At 37.9% G+C, this 14270-nt stretch overlaps 1 protein-coding gene across 1 annotated transcript; it reads left to right on the forward strand.

Moving 5' to 3' along the window:
- The first annotated feature begins 1770 nt into the window (after positions 1-1770).
- Positions 1771-2496, forward strand: LOC129245884 (ETS homologous factor). The gene has a single exon (XM_054884319.1). It carries the CDS (start codon positions 1825-1827, stop codon positions 2359-2361), a length of 537 nt encoding a protein of 178 aa, XP_054740294.1. The 5' UTR covers positions 1771-1824; the 3' UTR covers positions 2362-2496.
- The last annotated feature ends 11774 nt before the right edge of the window (positions 2497-14270 follow it).

The raw sequence follows: 14270 nt of genomic DNA on the forward strand, positions 1-14270 counted from the left end.
CGAGGCTTTTGAGGCACTTAAAACTTGCACTTTGTTATACTCAAATTTAATGGGCCATAAAACTGCGTATTCAATTTATTCCGACTGAAAAGTTTGAAATTTTTACGAAAATTTTTCGAATTTTTTTAAATTTTGTACAAAGTTTACAACTTTGATTAAACTACATTTCTATAAATAATTAATAAAAATTAAACACAAAAAGCTCATCAATCCTTTCTATTCTTATTAAAGCTGATGAGCAACATAAATAAACTTGTCGTTGTTGCTGCTTTTATTGTTGTAACATAAAATAAAAAAAAAATTCTCATACATTTTTGGCTAATGCTGCTGGAGTGACAGTCCTTGGCCGTGTATTAATCTGGGTCGTTCCGGTAACGTAGAACCGACAGTCGTTGGAACGGTAAACTTGTCACCCCTACTGCTGATGTCTGAGATGAGTTTAACCATAACATAAATAGTGAGTAAAGTTGCAATTAGTAGTGCCCTAGCCATTACGCCATAGCCGTAACCATAGCCATAGGCGCGGCATTACAGCATTCGTCGATTGTCCGTAACCATAAATAGCTGATATTGAATAAAAATTGTCATTAATTTGCATTTTGTCATAAAAACATGAGTAGTTGTAAACTAAGTCAATTATTTTTCACAAATATCAAAACTAATGTAAAGTATTTCACAGCTGCTTACGGTTACGGAGAAAAGCCAAAATTCAATAGATATACGGCTACGGTTATGATTATTCCATTTTGGTGCGGCTCCTCAAATCGTTTACAGTGATGCCCATATGTTTGATCAGAACAGCTGATTGCTAGCATAGCATACGGTTATGTCTACGCGTATGTCACCACTAATTGCAGCTGAAGATTGAAGGGCTGAAGTGAGGCAGATTCCAGAATTGTTTTTTTCAAGGCTTCAGTAATTTCCAGGCAGATCAACACTTTATTAACTCTTCGTATATCGGTTTTCCTAGCTTCCTCCTTCAAAAGCTGTTATACGTGGTGGCGCAAAATTAATCATTCAAATTCGTTTTTGAATAGCTTTCCCACTATTAGAATGGAAATATTTATTTTGATCTTCACGCACACCTTTGTGTGTGTGTTTGTGTGCTGCAGCTGCTCACTAGTATCAAAAATTGCAAAAATTATAAATCTTCCGATAGGGTGATTAATTTTGCGCCACCTTGTAGTTGCTAAGTTATATTATAGATAGACATTTTGTGGGTAGCATTTTCAAAAGTGTACACTGCACAAAAAGAGAGCTCTAATTTTTTTTTTTTTCTTTGTTGGCGTTCGAATATTACCGCATATTTAAAGGTGAGCAATTCATTGAATTGAAGTGAGAGGACATTGATTTGAATTGCCTCAATTATCCGTAGTCACTCACAGTGTTTCCTGTCATGCGGTTACTTTTGTGTGTTTGTAAATATGAAAAACAAAAAGAAAAAAAATAGAATACAAAGAGTATTATTATTATTATTCCACTACTGCATAGCTGCATCTCAAAACTGATACTACTCTACGCATTGTTGCTATTTACATATCAAGTTGCTCGGCTCTCTCTTCTATAGCAACAAATTGTGCAGAAGTGCCGTATATTCCAACTAATACAAAAACCATTTCGTTTACTCAACTTTTCGCTGGAATAAAATTAGAAATTCTAGACCGATATAAAAAATTGCTTTTAATAATAATAATAATTTCATAAAAAAAATTATATTCAAAAAAAATTCTTAACTCAAATATTTTTTTATTATTATTCTCTTTGCAGCCGCTCGAACCATCCACACACCATTCACACCGGAGCCCCTCCTTCACTGTAGTCACCATGCAAGTTGAATCGAGTTTCTTGAAATACGCTGGGCGTGTACCGCCGCTCGACCTCTCACAGGTCAGCGCCAATTGTCGCAATGAAAACGAGCTGCAGCATCTGTGGAGTAGCAAAGCCAACTCACCGTCAGTACTGAAACGCGCCGCCGCGCTAGCTCATCCATACTTGCAATCACCACATACACCCGCGCACAGTCCCAGTAGCAACAATAATGGCAACAACACCAGCACTAACAATAATCATTTCAACACAATCCTACCACAACACACCTCACTGCAACAGCTGGGCTCTGATGGTTTGCCATTGGATCCCCGTGATTGGACACGTGCAGACGTCTGGAAATGGCTAATCAATATGGCCGTGTCGGAAGGTCTGGAAGTGACGCCCGAACTGCCGCAGAAATTCCCCATGAACGGCAAGGCGCTGTGCCTGATGAGCCTCGATATGTATCTGTGTCGTGTACCGGTCGGCGGTAAAATGCTTTATCGTGATTTTCGAGTGCGATTAGCGCGTGCCATGGCGTTGCTATCCTAGACCATAGATTTATACGTACATACCAACACATATAAATATGTAGACATAAGTAGATAGTTAACTTTTTTTGTAAATAGCAAATGACTAAATATAGTAAATAGTGGAGTTAATGAATCAGAGCAACTGCGCTGGCAAAAAAGGGAATAAATCTAAATTGCTTTAAACAACAACAAAATACATTTGATGTAGACTTGCTAACGAATCAGCTTTTATGTTACAACAATTCAGCTACTCATCCATCAGACTAGTTGCTCTGATTCCTGAATATCACTAATATGTTTAGAAGTTCATAGATGCATTAATGCATTGATACATACAGTGGCGTGCAGCTAATTAGCAACGCGCTACATTGACCACTTTTCTTTTGTTTTTTTTTTTTTTAATTTTCATTCATTTTTTATAAAAATGTAGTTTATTCTATATTGTCAATATCTACACCCATATTTATTATAAAAAAATTCCAAAGTTTTGTGCAAAAATTCTAAAAGTTTCACAAACTTTTAACAAAATTTCAAATTTTTTAAATAATATAGAAAAAAAAATTAAGGTGCCTCGTTTTATAGTCCATTAAATTTGTGTACAATAAAGTGCAAATTATTCATGAAAATTAAAAACAATAAAAGAAATGTAGTCGAAAATATCGCGTTGCTAATTAGACGCACGCCACTGTATGTGCCTACATTTATAAGAAAGCTCTGGTAAACGAAAACGCATTAAGTTCGTATGTAAAATAAATCGTTTAAACAAATTCGCTGTCCTATTAGCTCCGTAAGCATTTAGAGATTAATTCCTAAGTTTAACTTAAAGATACTAAATAATTGTTTTGTATTTTATATACTTTATTGTTGTATGTAATGGATCCAAATTCATGGAGAAGTATTGTGAATTAGAAAATTTTAAATTTAGTCTAAAATAAACTATACAAATTTTAACTAAAAATAAAAATAAATACTTGTTCCACAAAAGTGTAAAAATCAAAACTATTTGTTATTGTTGTTCTATGCCACTTTAGATTCAAAAGTATGGCGCTATGAAAAGTATGGCGCCTGTATTTTGCACACTCTGAACAGTCACAAACAAGAAATAGATTATTCTACTCCTAGACTCACCTTCGACAAGCTCTTCAAGACGAGTATACTGTCAAGAAGGGAGCGGAAGACGCCAAGGCCATGGAGAAGGGGGTAATTAAATTTGTATACAGAAGGTTCCAAGCTAGACGATAAAGTTGGTTATGGAGTATTTTCGAAGGAATTAGGACTGGAACTATTCGTTGGACTACCAGACTACTGCAGCGTCTATCAGGCAGAGGTTCTAGCTATAAGAGAAGTGGCAAATGACCACCACGACCACGCTTACAGGACAATATCCAAAGTGGCTACCCTGGCCTGAAATCGACCCTGGGCTGTTGGCGTAGACATTCACTTTCACGTGACCCCAAAGAAAAAAGTCACAAGATATTAAATCACAAAATCTCGGTGGCCAATTGTGTTCACCTCTTTGAGAGATAACTCGGTCCGGAAACTTTTCCCGTAAAAGATCAATGGTTTCGTTGCTTGTGTGGCACATAACGCCATCTTGTTGAAAATAAACGTTGTTCTGATCAATACCATCCAATTCCGGCCATAAAAATTCGTTAATCATCACCTGTTATTGGAAAACTCTATATATTCTCGTATAGCCAGGCGGCCATTAAATCAATGGATGCGGCTATACTAAGATCAAAGGTTGCAATAAGACTGCATATTTGGGTTCCGGGGCACAGGGATGTTGAGGGAAACTGTAAAGCCGATGAGCTAGTTGTAGAGATGAGGGAGAGGAAGAAACAGTTGGGCACCTCCTTTGCAATTGTCCAGCCTTAGGTAAAATCAGAGCAGGTTGTCTAGGCAAACACTTTTTCAATTCTCCTACAGAACTGTCTAGTGTGGGGATTATACCAAATCTGCCCTTCATAAGAGCCTCAAAATGGTTTCATGTAGATAAATAAGCAAGGCTCCCGTGTCGCACAGTGGTATCTCAACGGACCTGTGAGGTCTAAGTGAGTTGGTCATATGGACCGACTGCTACCATAACCTAACCTAACCTTCTATGCCAATTCTATGGTTGGTGAGTTTTTAACTTCATTCAATTAGGCCATTTGGATTATTGGTATTCTTGTAGACGGAGCTGTAAGTAGCACTCTAGGAATTACGTTAACTTGCAAGCCTTTTGCTTACTCAACTTTGCGAAAATTTGAAGAAATTCGTGAATTTTATCTTTTTCAGCGACTAAGCTAAAATTGCCAATTGCTAACCAAGACGGCCGTAATAAATATGTTTTTGATGGCGCCATCTTTTTAAAGAGTAATGCATTAGAAGTTACATCCCCAGCTGACTTCCAGTGAAAGCTTGGTGGCATTCGGCACTGTGGAGCCGTAGTTATTGCGTCTAAAGTGTCAGTATGTTTGTGTCATAGGTAAAAAAATGAGTTTCGAACAAAGAGCTAATATCAAATTTCATTTTAAAATCAGTAAAACGTTTAGCGAAACATTTGAATTAAAGAAAAAAGTCTATGGCGATGATTGTCTGTCTCGTGCCAGAGTTCATGAGTGGTTTACACATTCCAGAGCTAGTTGTGACGACATGACAATGCACATACAGGCCGCCCAGAATCAGTAATCACCGAAAACTCCATCAAAATTGTTTGTAAATTTATCAAAAATGAACCGAAATCATCGTTGGAGTTAATGGAATCGAAGTTGAATATTTCCAAAACATCGATTTATGGCATTTGGACTGACAATTTTGGCTTAAAAACTGATCATTAGGTCTATTCACGTTTCATTCCGCTCAAGTTAACTGAGGACCAAAAATTGCGCCAAATTCAACAATCAAACGACCTCATTAAAGAGGCGAGAAAATACGAGAACTTCTTTTACAACATTGCAACTGGTGATGAAACGCGGTGTCTCCCACATGAACCTGAAACTAAGCTTCCCAGTGCCGAATAGAAGGCCCCCGACGAGCCACCACTCAAACAATCGCGTTTGGAGAAGTCAAAAATCAAGTCGCTGCTCACTTACTTTTTGCATTGCAAGGGAATTGTCCACAAGGAATTCATGTCAGCGGGCCAAACCGTCAATACAATTTTCTATCTTGGCGTTTTGCAGCGTTTGTTGCATCGCATTCGTCGAGTTTGCCCTGAATATCGCGAAGGAGGAAGCTGGCGCTTCTTGCATGATAATGCAACATCTCATCGATCCACTCTTGTGAGTGATTCCTTGACTAAAAATCGCGTTTTAACCATCAATCACTCACCGTATTCGCCTGAATTGGTTCCCTGTGACTTCTACTTATTCGGAAAATTGCATTTGGTCATGAAAGGAAAACTTTTTGCGTCCGTAGAGGTAATCTAAAAGGCCAGAAGGACATTCCCGTCAATGATCTGAAACACTCTTTCGAAAAGCTTTTAGATCGCCCAAAACAGTGAATCGAGGTCAGAGGCGACTATTTTGAATAAATAAACTTGAAGTTATCGGAACAAAGCTCCTGTCGTTTCTATTTTAGCTCAGTCCTGTTTATTTTGGACTTCACCTTGTAGGAATTGTATTTTTTCATTGATGGAAAGAATTGTCAGTTACGCTCAATGGAACTCGGTACAGTATCATGTTGGAAAGCAGGATTTTCTGGCCAAAATTAGATGGTTTTCTTTAGCTCTCCACTCCACTCTTAACAAGCAAAATTTGAGTATAATTTATGAGTAGACAATGCGTACGAACAAAAGCAAAATAGCGGTACTTTTTTCTGCGAATTTATTCTCGCCGTATGCATTGTCAAATTTGCCACAGAATTTATGGCAAGGCTAAGTATATACTCGTACATACATAACAGCTCTCTCTGGTGCTAAATTCACAATATCTTATTGAGAAACTTAAGGTGTCCCGGTGGTCTTGAGCTCGAAAATTTAGGGTATTTTCAGGAGTTTTTTTTTATAATAAAAAAATTAAAAACGATATTTAAATTTTTTAGGCTTTTTATTTAACTTCTTTTACAAAACAAAAAAAAAAATTTTACTTAAATCTAATTTAAATTTTAAATAAAAGAAAACACTTTTTTTTACAATAATTTTAATAATTAAAAAAAACGGCACTGAAATTAACCCTGCCGAAAAATTGGACCTGAACGGTGTTGTCCATTTTGGCTCTGCTATTTATCTGAAACATAAAAACCAAAAAAATTATTAATCAGTGACTGTAACTATGTCTGTACTAGAATAAAAAAAAAAAATTTGACACTCTAAAATTCATGGTTTTTTCAGTTTTTTTTATTAAAAAATACGAAATAAGTGAAATAATAATATGATTCTAGTACGGGCCATACCCATTGATGTTGTGAACATATTCAAATTTCAAACGATTCGGTTGAAAAGCTTTTTTTTGTCAACATCAGACCGAAAAAAGTCGTTTCGAGATAAATGAGTTTAAAGTTTGAGGTACAGGGCTGTAGAAGCTATAAATTGATCATTTCCGCATGCACATTTCACAATATATTCTTAAATTACTATACTTTCGAAAGATCGAAAAAACAAAAAATTGATTTTTTGAAATTTCTTAAGTGGTTAGGAGTAGTCAGAGGTCCGAAAAAATGATAATTTCAAATCATTTTTTTTTTGCTCGTCAATTGCTTTATTTTACAAAAATAAAAACATAGCATTAATACATCATGTTTTGACTTGACTTTAGCAAAATTTCAAAAAAAAAAACAAAAAATAATAAAATTAATAATTGTAAAAGTTATCGCTGTTTGCGGTGATCATCACAAGTCCCTGAAGATTAATTTAAAATCAATCGGACAAGAGAAATTACTTTTATTAATTGTTAAAAAAAAATCGAAATTAAAAAAAAAAACCTTCGATCAGGCACGAATTTTCTATGTTTTTCACAATTCGAATCTATATATTAAAGGTGGTGTTGGTAAATCAGCTGAGTTGTTTTGTTTTATTCCTTCGATGTGTCTATGTGGCTATCAGCTCAGAATGAAACAAGGCGAATTCATTATCTGGTTCCTCAATAGTGCAACCACCTTTAATGAATGCGCCTTGGTTTTTCAAAAGCAGTATAAAATTTATTGAAATCTATCAAGCGGTTTTTAAGTTACACGATCACGAGTTCGAAAAACATAGTTTTGAGAAAAACGCATTTAAAGTTTTGCGAACGCTCCGGAGCGCCCTCTTGTTAATTGTTGAATAACTCGAAAAGTATTTGTCGGATTCACTTCAAATTTTTACACAATATTTTTAAGATATTATTCTTTGAGAAAATTAAAAACCAATCAATTTTTTGGAATTTCTTGACCACCAGGTCCCCTTAATGGCATTACAATTTTCTACCGGCCGTTTTTTAAAGTGTTTGAAGCAATTAATTAAATCATAAGCATTCGAAATAAAGCGAAGTTATTCGTACTTTGTTTGACTTTAACGGCAGTGCAATAAAAGAAAGTTGTCTTACGCTTTGTTGCTACAAATTTTGAATTTCTACGAAAACTCACATCTTAACAACTTTCTCCTAATAATCGTATTTAATAAACCGTTGAAGTTTTTCAATTAACAAAATTTATGTACTACAAACAGACGTGCGTATGTATGTGTCTAAGTAAATACTATGAGCAGCTAATCAATGAATCACTCGCGATGCTCACACTTGTCCACACGCAGTCCATATATGCACATACATACATAAGCAGTGTGTGTGTGTGTGTGAAGAGACCCGCAGTGCGCCGTGCTCCGTAAATTAAAAACTTTCAACTAGCATTCCCCAGTTGAGTAGTTATTCGAAGTGGAGGGAGGAGAAACAATGATTTATTATAAACAGAAAATACTTCATATGCGAATGGAGACGAGCACACAGGTATGAATATATGAATGTATGTGCGTATGTGTATTTATGATGTTTCCATAGCTCACAGAGTTCATTTCGATGCAATTCAGAGGAGAGATTTATTTAGATTTCTTTTTATCCGCAAGTAGAGTTTCAGTTCAAATGCTGCAAGTGCACGTAAACATTCATTCTTCTTCTACAAGGAAAGCCAGTTCCTCCATAATTAACACTTCATTAGTTGTTCGAGCTCAAATCGGCGCACTGGCACCATGAAAACGCGCAATAAACAATAAAGAATGAAAAAAGTGCAATAAACTTAAAAAAATGCAGGCACACACATGCATACCTAAAGAAATTTACACGTTTGAATGTGCATTTTTTCACACCTTAGCAGGTTTGCCTGCCTGCCTGCCTGCCCGTTGGATGCGTGCGGAAGGCACTCGCGCTGCTAGCGGTAACCGATCGTGCGGTAGTGCCAAGTTTGTTCAACATGCAACGCCAAAACTGATGAGCTGCGCTCGTACGCGTACACTTTGATCACCACGTGAACAGCTTTGTGGCATATGCAACTTAACTCTCAACGCGTTGCACATCCGACGGCTATAAAATCAATGAGGGCCTAGGCGGCGGTGCGACAGCGCATAGACCGCCCTCCCCCCACGCTGGATGCTCCATTTGGAATAGCGGCAAACGTAGCGAATCAATCAAAAACGTAACACCAAAAACGCGTAGAAGTACCGAAGGCGCGTAGATCGAGTAGCGCGTGCATGAAGCGTGCATACTGTCCGGCATCCATCCGGCCGGGCATACAGGCAAATGTTCATTTGTAAATACATGCATACATATGTGTGTATGTATGTGCGCACTTGATCATTGCAAAAAAACAAACAATAAAGCAAAAAGAGCGCAATTTGATATGCAAAGTCCAAAGGCATAACAATCTATGGAAATGCTATTAGTATGTGTGTATATATGTATGTATGTATGCAGGCATGTGCAAGTATGTAAGCAAAAAAAAACACAAAACAATAGTCATAATAAAAGGTAATCCACGTTGCCCAGTCGGCGTCTGAACAGGGCAATTGCTGCCGGTCACATTTGCATTTCCTGTATTGTAGCGCCTAAGAATATACAGTGCACTCGCGGTAACTCGAATAGCCGCTAAGTCGAACGACGTGCTAACTCGAACACATTTTTTTCCCTATTGACTAGTTTGTAACTCGAACAATATTAAAGCGCTATAACTCGAACAAAAAAACAAATTTATTTGTACACACATTCTTTTCAAACATGTACATTTTGTACATACATACATACGTAATAGTATATGTATATAAATTATATGTATACTAGTGTATAATATCCCGTTAGTTTTCTGGGAACAACATCTTGCATTGACCAAATTGCTTTAAATTTGTCATTTGTAGTGTAACAGTGCACGTGAGTAATGGATCGTAAAAGGTTGAAGTGTTTAACATTAAAAGAGAGGGCTGAAGTCCTTAACAAAATTAAACGTGGACGTAGTGTTACTTCTCTAGCGAAGGAATATGGGGTAGCCAAGTCCACCATAAGTCTTATAAAAAAGAAAGACAAGGCAATTTTAAAAGCAGTAAACAACACGATTTTGGGTCCTGGGAAGAGGAGAACTTTAAAAGCTTCTGAGTTTCCTAAAATGAAAGCCGCTTTATACAAATGGTTTTTGTCCCAAAGAAAAAAGAATTACCCAATAAGTGGACTCATCTTGAAAGAACATAACATGAAAAACATAATTTACAGGTCGAATTTACGCTTTATGATGTTAACAAATGGAATGATGGTGCCGAATTTACCGACACAGAAGTAATAATTGAAACTAGTGATTCTGAGTCTGAGTTTAACAACACAACTGAGACATGTGAGCGGATATCATCTGAGGAGGCAGTTAGCTCTATCAATAAGGTAATTCAGTGGGCCACAACTGAACAAGTAAGCCCCGCAAAGGTTAACACTCTTCAACATTGCTGCAGGCAAGAAAAGACAAACACACATTACAACTTTCTTTTCGGCCTAACTTTTCTGTTAAAGCTGACTTTTTTTGTGTAACTGACACAAAGACTGCCAAATATTTGATGAAAAATATTGAAACGAATTAATTATTTTAAACATATTCATGTTCATATCCATATATAAATAAATAAATAAATTTAATTGAAAAAAATCGATATCGATGACTGTTTTTTTAACATAGCACACTCAATTGATAAGTCGAACAAATTCGATAAATCGAACAGCGCCTGTTTTAATTAGTTCGAGCTATCGCGAGTGCACTGTACTTACGAGTCCATATACACATATGTAAATACATATTAGGGTGTGCCAACTTGACAAGACTAAATTATTTTCAAGGATGTTCAACGTCTACCCTATAGTGGGATTGAAAAGTTATAACAATCCCATTATGAAACTTGCAGAGATTACTAAGCAAAGGTTAAGCGCCTATTAACCCTCAAATGCTTGATTTTTGTAAAGGGTGGTTAAGTTTCAAGGGCCGGTGTTGATTTTGAATCAAATACAATTTTTTTAGGAAATTATTGTCATTTCTCTTTATTATGATAATATTGGTATAGCTCAATTACGTGTGGAATAAAACATCGGCCAAATGGCTGCCGCGGTCGCGGCGGCACACTTCCATCCGATGGTCCAAATTTTGGATAACACAGAGGCATAATTGAGGTTCTATGCCGTTAATGTGCCGAATTATCTCATCCTTTAGCTCTTGCATTGCTGCTAACTTATGGACGTACACCTTTTCTTTCAAATAACCCCAAAGAAAGAAGTCCAACGGTGTCAAATCACATGTTCTGGAAGTCCAATTGACATCGCCGCGACGTGAGACTATTCGGCCAAAAATTTTTCACGCAAAAGAGCCATTGTTTCGTTAGCTGTGTGACAAGTGGCACCGTCCTGTTGAAACCACATATCGTCCACATCCATATCTTCCAATTCGGGCCATAAAAAGTTCGTTATCATCTCACGATAGCGAACACTATTCACAGTAACTGCCTGACCGGCCTCATTTTGGAAAAAGTACGGCCCAATGATGCCGCCGGCACATAAACCGCACCAAACAGTCACTCTTTGTGGGTGCATTCGCTTTTCGGCAATCACTCTTGGATTATCATTCGCCCAAATGCGGCAATCCTGCTTATTGACGAATCCACTGAGGTGAAATTGCCTCATCACGAATCACGAAGTGCGCGATATGCATTTTGATTTGAACGCCCGTTTCCATAATAAGCCTGAACAACTTTAACCCGTTGCTTGATTATCTTTCCATGGTTCAAATTGAGTTAATCTGAAATTGAAAAATGTCAAATGAAATGCAAAAAAAAACATGACGTTTAGGTGTGGTTTCCATTCAACATCGGCCCTTAAAATTTAACCACCTTTTATTATGCCGCAGAGCCTTTGGTAAAACTTGGGGTCTGAAACCTGCTGTGGTCCTATGGATATACTCGTACACAGGACTTATCAGACCAATCATCACTTACGCCTCTGCGGTCTGATGGCGACGTAGCATGGTTAAGTCCACAATCCGGGAACTATACAGGCTGCAAAGAAGTATATGTTTATGCATTGCGGGTTCCATGAGTACAACCTCCGGCGATGCTCTAAATGCTATGCTTGATTTGCTCCCCTTGGATCTTAAGATACAACAGGAAGCAGTAAAAGCACTCCATAAATATGGTTTCTGGCACGAAGGCGGAACTTCGGGACACAGAGAAATCTTTAAGTGGCTAACTGAGCCGTATCCACCCATAGTTTCATTTGGAAGGAAATTTGGTGTCAGATCAATCAAGAATGCATTCAGGGAGGTTTGATGGATATTTTCTTTACCGATGGTTCCAAGAATGAAATAGCATCTGAAGCAGGATGGTACTTAAACGATAGTTATGAGTAGCACTATGCTATGGGGGAAATGGCAACTGTTTTCCAAACGGGTAATTTTTGCCATCCTAAAAGTAGCCGAATGGATAATCGAGAGGAGATGGAGCGGGACACAGATTGTAGTTGACAGTGACCGTCAGGCTACACTGAAGGCCGTGGAGAACGCGAAGCAAACCTCGAAGATTGTTCTAGAAAGTAAGAAGAAGCTTAATTCTGTCGCAAGACAAAACAGGCTTGTACTTATATGGGTTCCAAGACACTCCGCTGTTCAAAGAAACGAGATTGGCGATGAATTGGCCAACCGTGGGTCAGCGGTTCCTCCACAGGGACCAGAGACAACAATCGGAATCAGTTCCGCAGGAATCATTAATTGGATCTGTGATTGTGTAGGCAATTTATATAAAGAGCGACGGTCCTATCTAGAACGCTGCAGAACTGCAAAGTGTTTTGTGACAAGTCCGAACAGAAAACTTTCTACTAAAACTTGGAAGGAAAGGCGTTCGGTTGATGATCGGTATTGTTAGGGGGCACAACCCATGTGGTCAGCATGTGACCACCATTGGAATCATTGAGAAGCCGATTTGCCTGTCTTGCTTGGAGGAGGCGGATAGCACTGAGCACTTTATCTGTGAGTTTCCTGCCTTTGCTACAGCAAGACTACAAGTTTTGAGTTCCGTTTTCGTGAGAATGAGTAATATTCGTTCTCTAAAACTGGAGGATATTTACAGATTTGCCAAAGAATCTTAAAAGTTCTCACAGGGTTAACTACCTCTATCTCTGTCTCTATTCTTTCCTATCTCTTTCTCTCCTACTTTTCTCCTTTCCTCCTTGACAGTCTACCCTCTTTTCAGATCTCTAAATGCAATGGGCGTTTTAGCCTGAGTGTTTTAGGAGCCACCAAATCTGTTGGTGCTCCTTGGCTCGACCAATTTAAACTCAAATTTCAATTTCTATTATGCTCAAGAAATCGCTTTAGACTGAATGATTTGTTTTAGACGAAACGTTTTTTGGTAAAAATGAACGAATTTGAATTCCTTTTTTTAGATATTAGACTCTTACTTTACCTTGTACTAGAAAAAACCGTCACAGGGTTGAAAGCTGAATTCTTCTGAGACGTGACGAATTGATGATATGCAACAGCGATCTAGCCAATGGATTTGGGTGGCGTCTCAGCCTTTGGTAGTAGTTTTGTTGGATTACTGCTATTTCTGCTGCCACGAATGGAACATTTAGGTCTCATTGGTTATGCCATTCGGAATTCACAGAGAGAACGTTGGTTCGAATCTCGGTGAAAACACCAAAATTAAGAAAATCATTTGTCTAATAGCGGTCGCCCCTCGGCAGGCAATGGCAAGCCTCCGAGTGCCATACTCCGTCGAACGCTTGAGCTACATCAAGAAATATGGCTGTGCAATATTCTCGTCGTTCAAAAGCATTCCTTATTTTGGAGCTGATGCGATTGACTTGCTCAATTGTGCTGTGTTTCTCACGAAAAACGAGATGATGAGCTCGAACAATGTTGTTTGGCTGCAGATGCGGCAGCAGTTTTCGTTTTAGCAACTTTTCAAATAGTTTGGAGAGAGATGGCAGCAGACTTATAGGTCTGTATGAAGCTGCCTTGGCTTTATTTTTTCCTGGCTTCGGGATAATTATAATGGTCGATTTTTTCCATTGAGAAGGCAAGTGAGCAACTTGAAGAATAGCGTTAGAAAGCACACTGAGAAATCTAACAGCACTAACAGTGGAGCCTCTACTAACATTTTAGGAGATATTTGATCATACCCAGGTGTTTTTTATGATTCATCTCGCTCTCAATTACACAGGCCGACAAAATTTAACCAACATTCAGACCCAGAAACCAGACTATATATGACTATATGACTAAACTCACTGTCTCCGGGGTTAAGTGGGTTAGCCAGCTTGCGGTATGGTAGGGGTGGTTTCTAGCGGTTAGGGCTGTGTGTGACTCGGTACCCAAAGGTTAGATAGTGTAGGGGTGTGGTGAGTCAGCACACTTATGGTGTGAGACAAAATTTTAAGAAAAATAAGACTCAATTCACGAAAATTAGTAATCGACTATATCATGTCTATGTTATCTCAAACGATTTTCAGGTGTAGGAAAATTTAGAAA

The sequence above is a fragment of the Anastrepha obliqua genome, chromosome 4 (genome assembly GCF_027943255.1).
Source record: "Anastrepha obliqua isolate idAnaObli1 chromosome 4, idAnaObli1_1.0, whole genome shotgun sequence".
NCBI lineage: Eukaryota > Metazoa > Arthropoda > Insecta > Diptera > Tephritidae > Anastrepha > Anastrepha obliqua.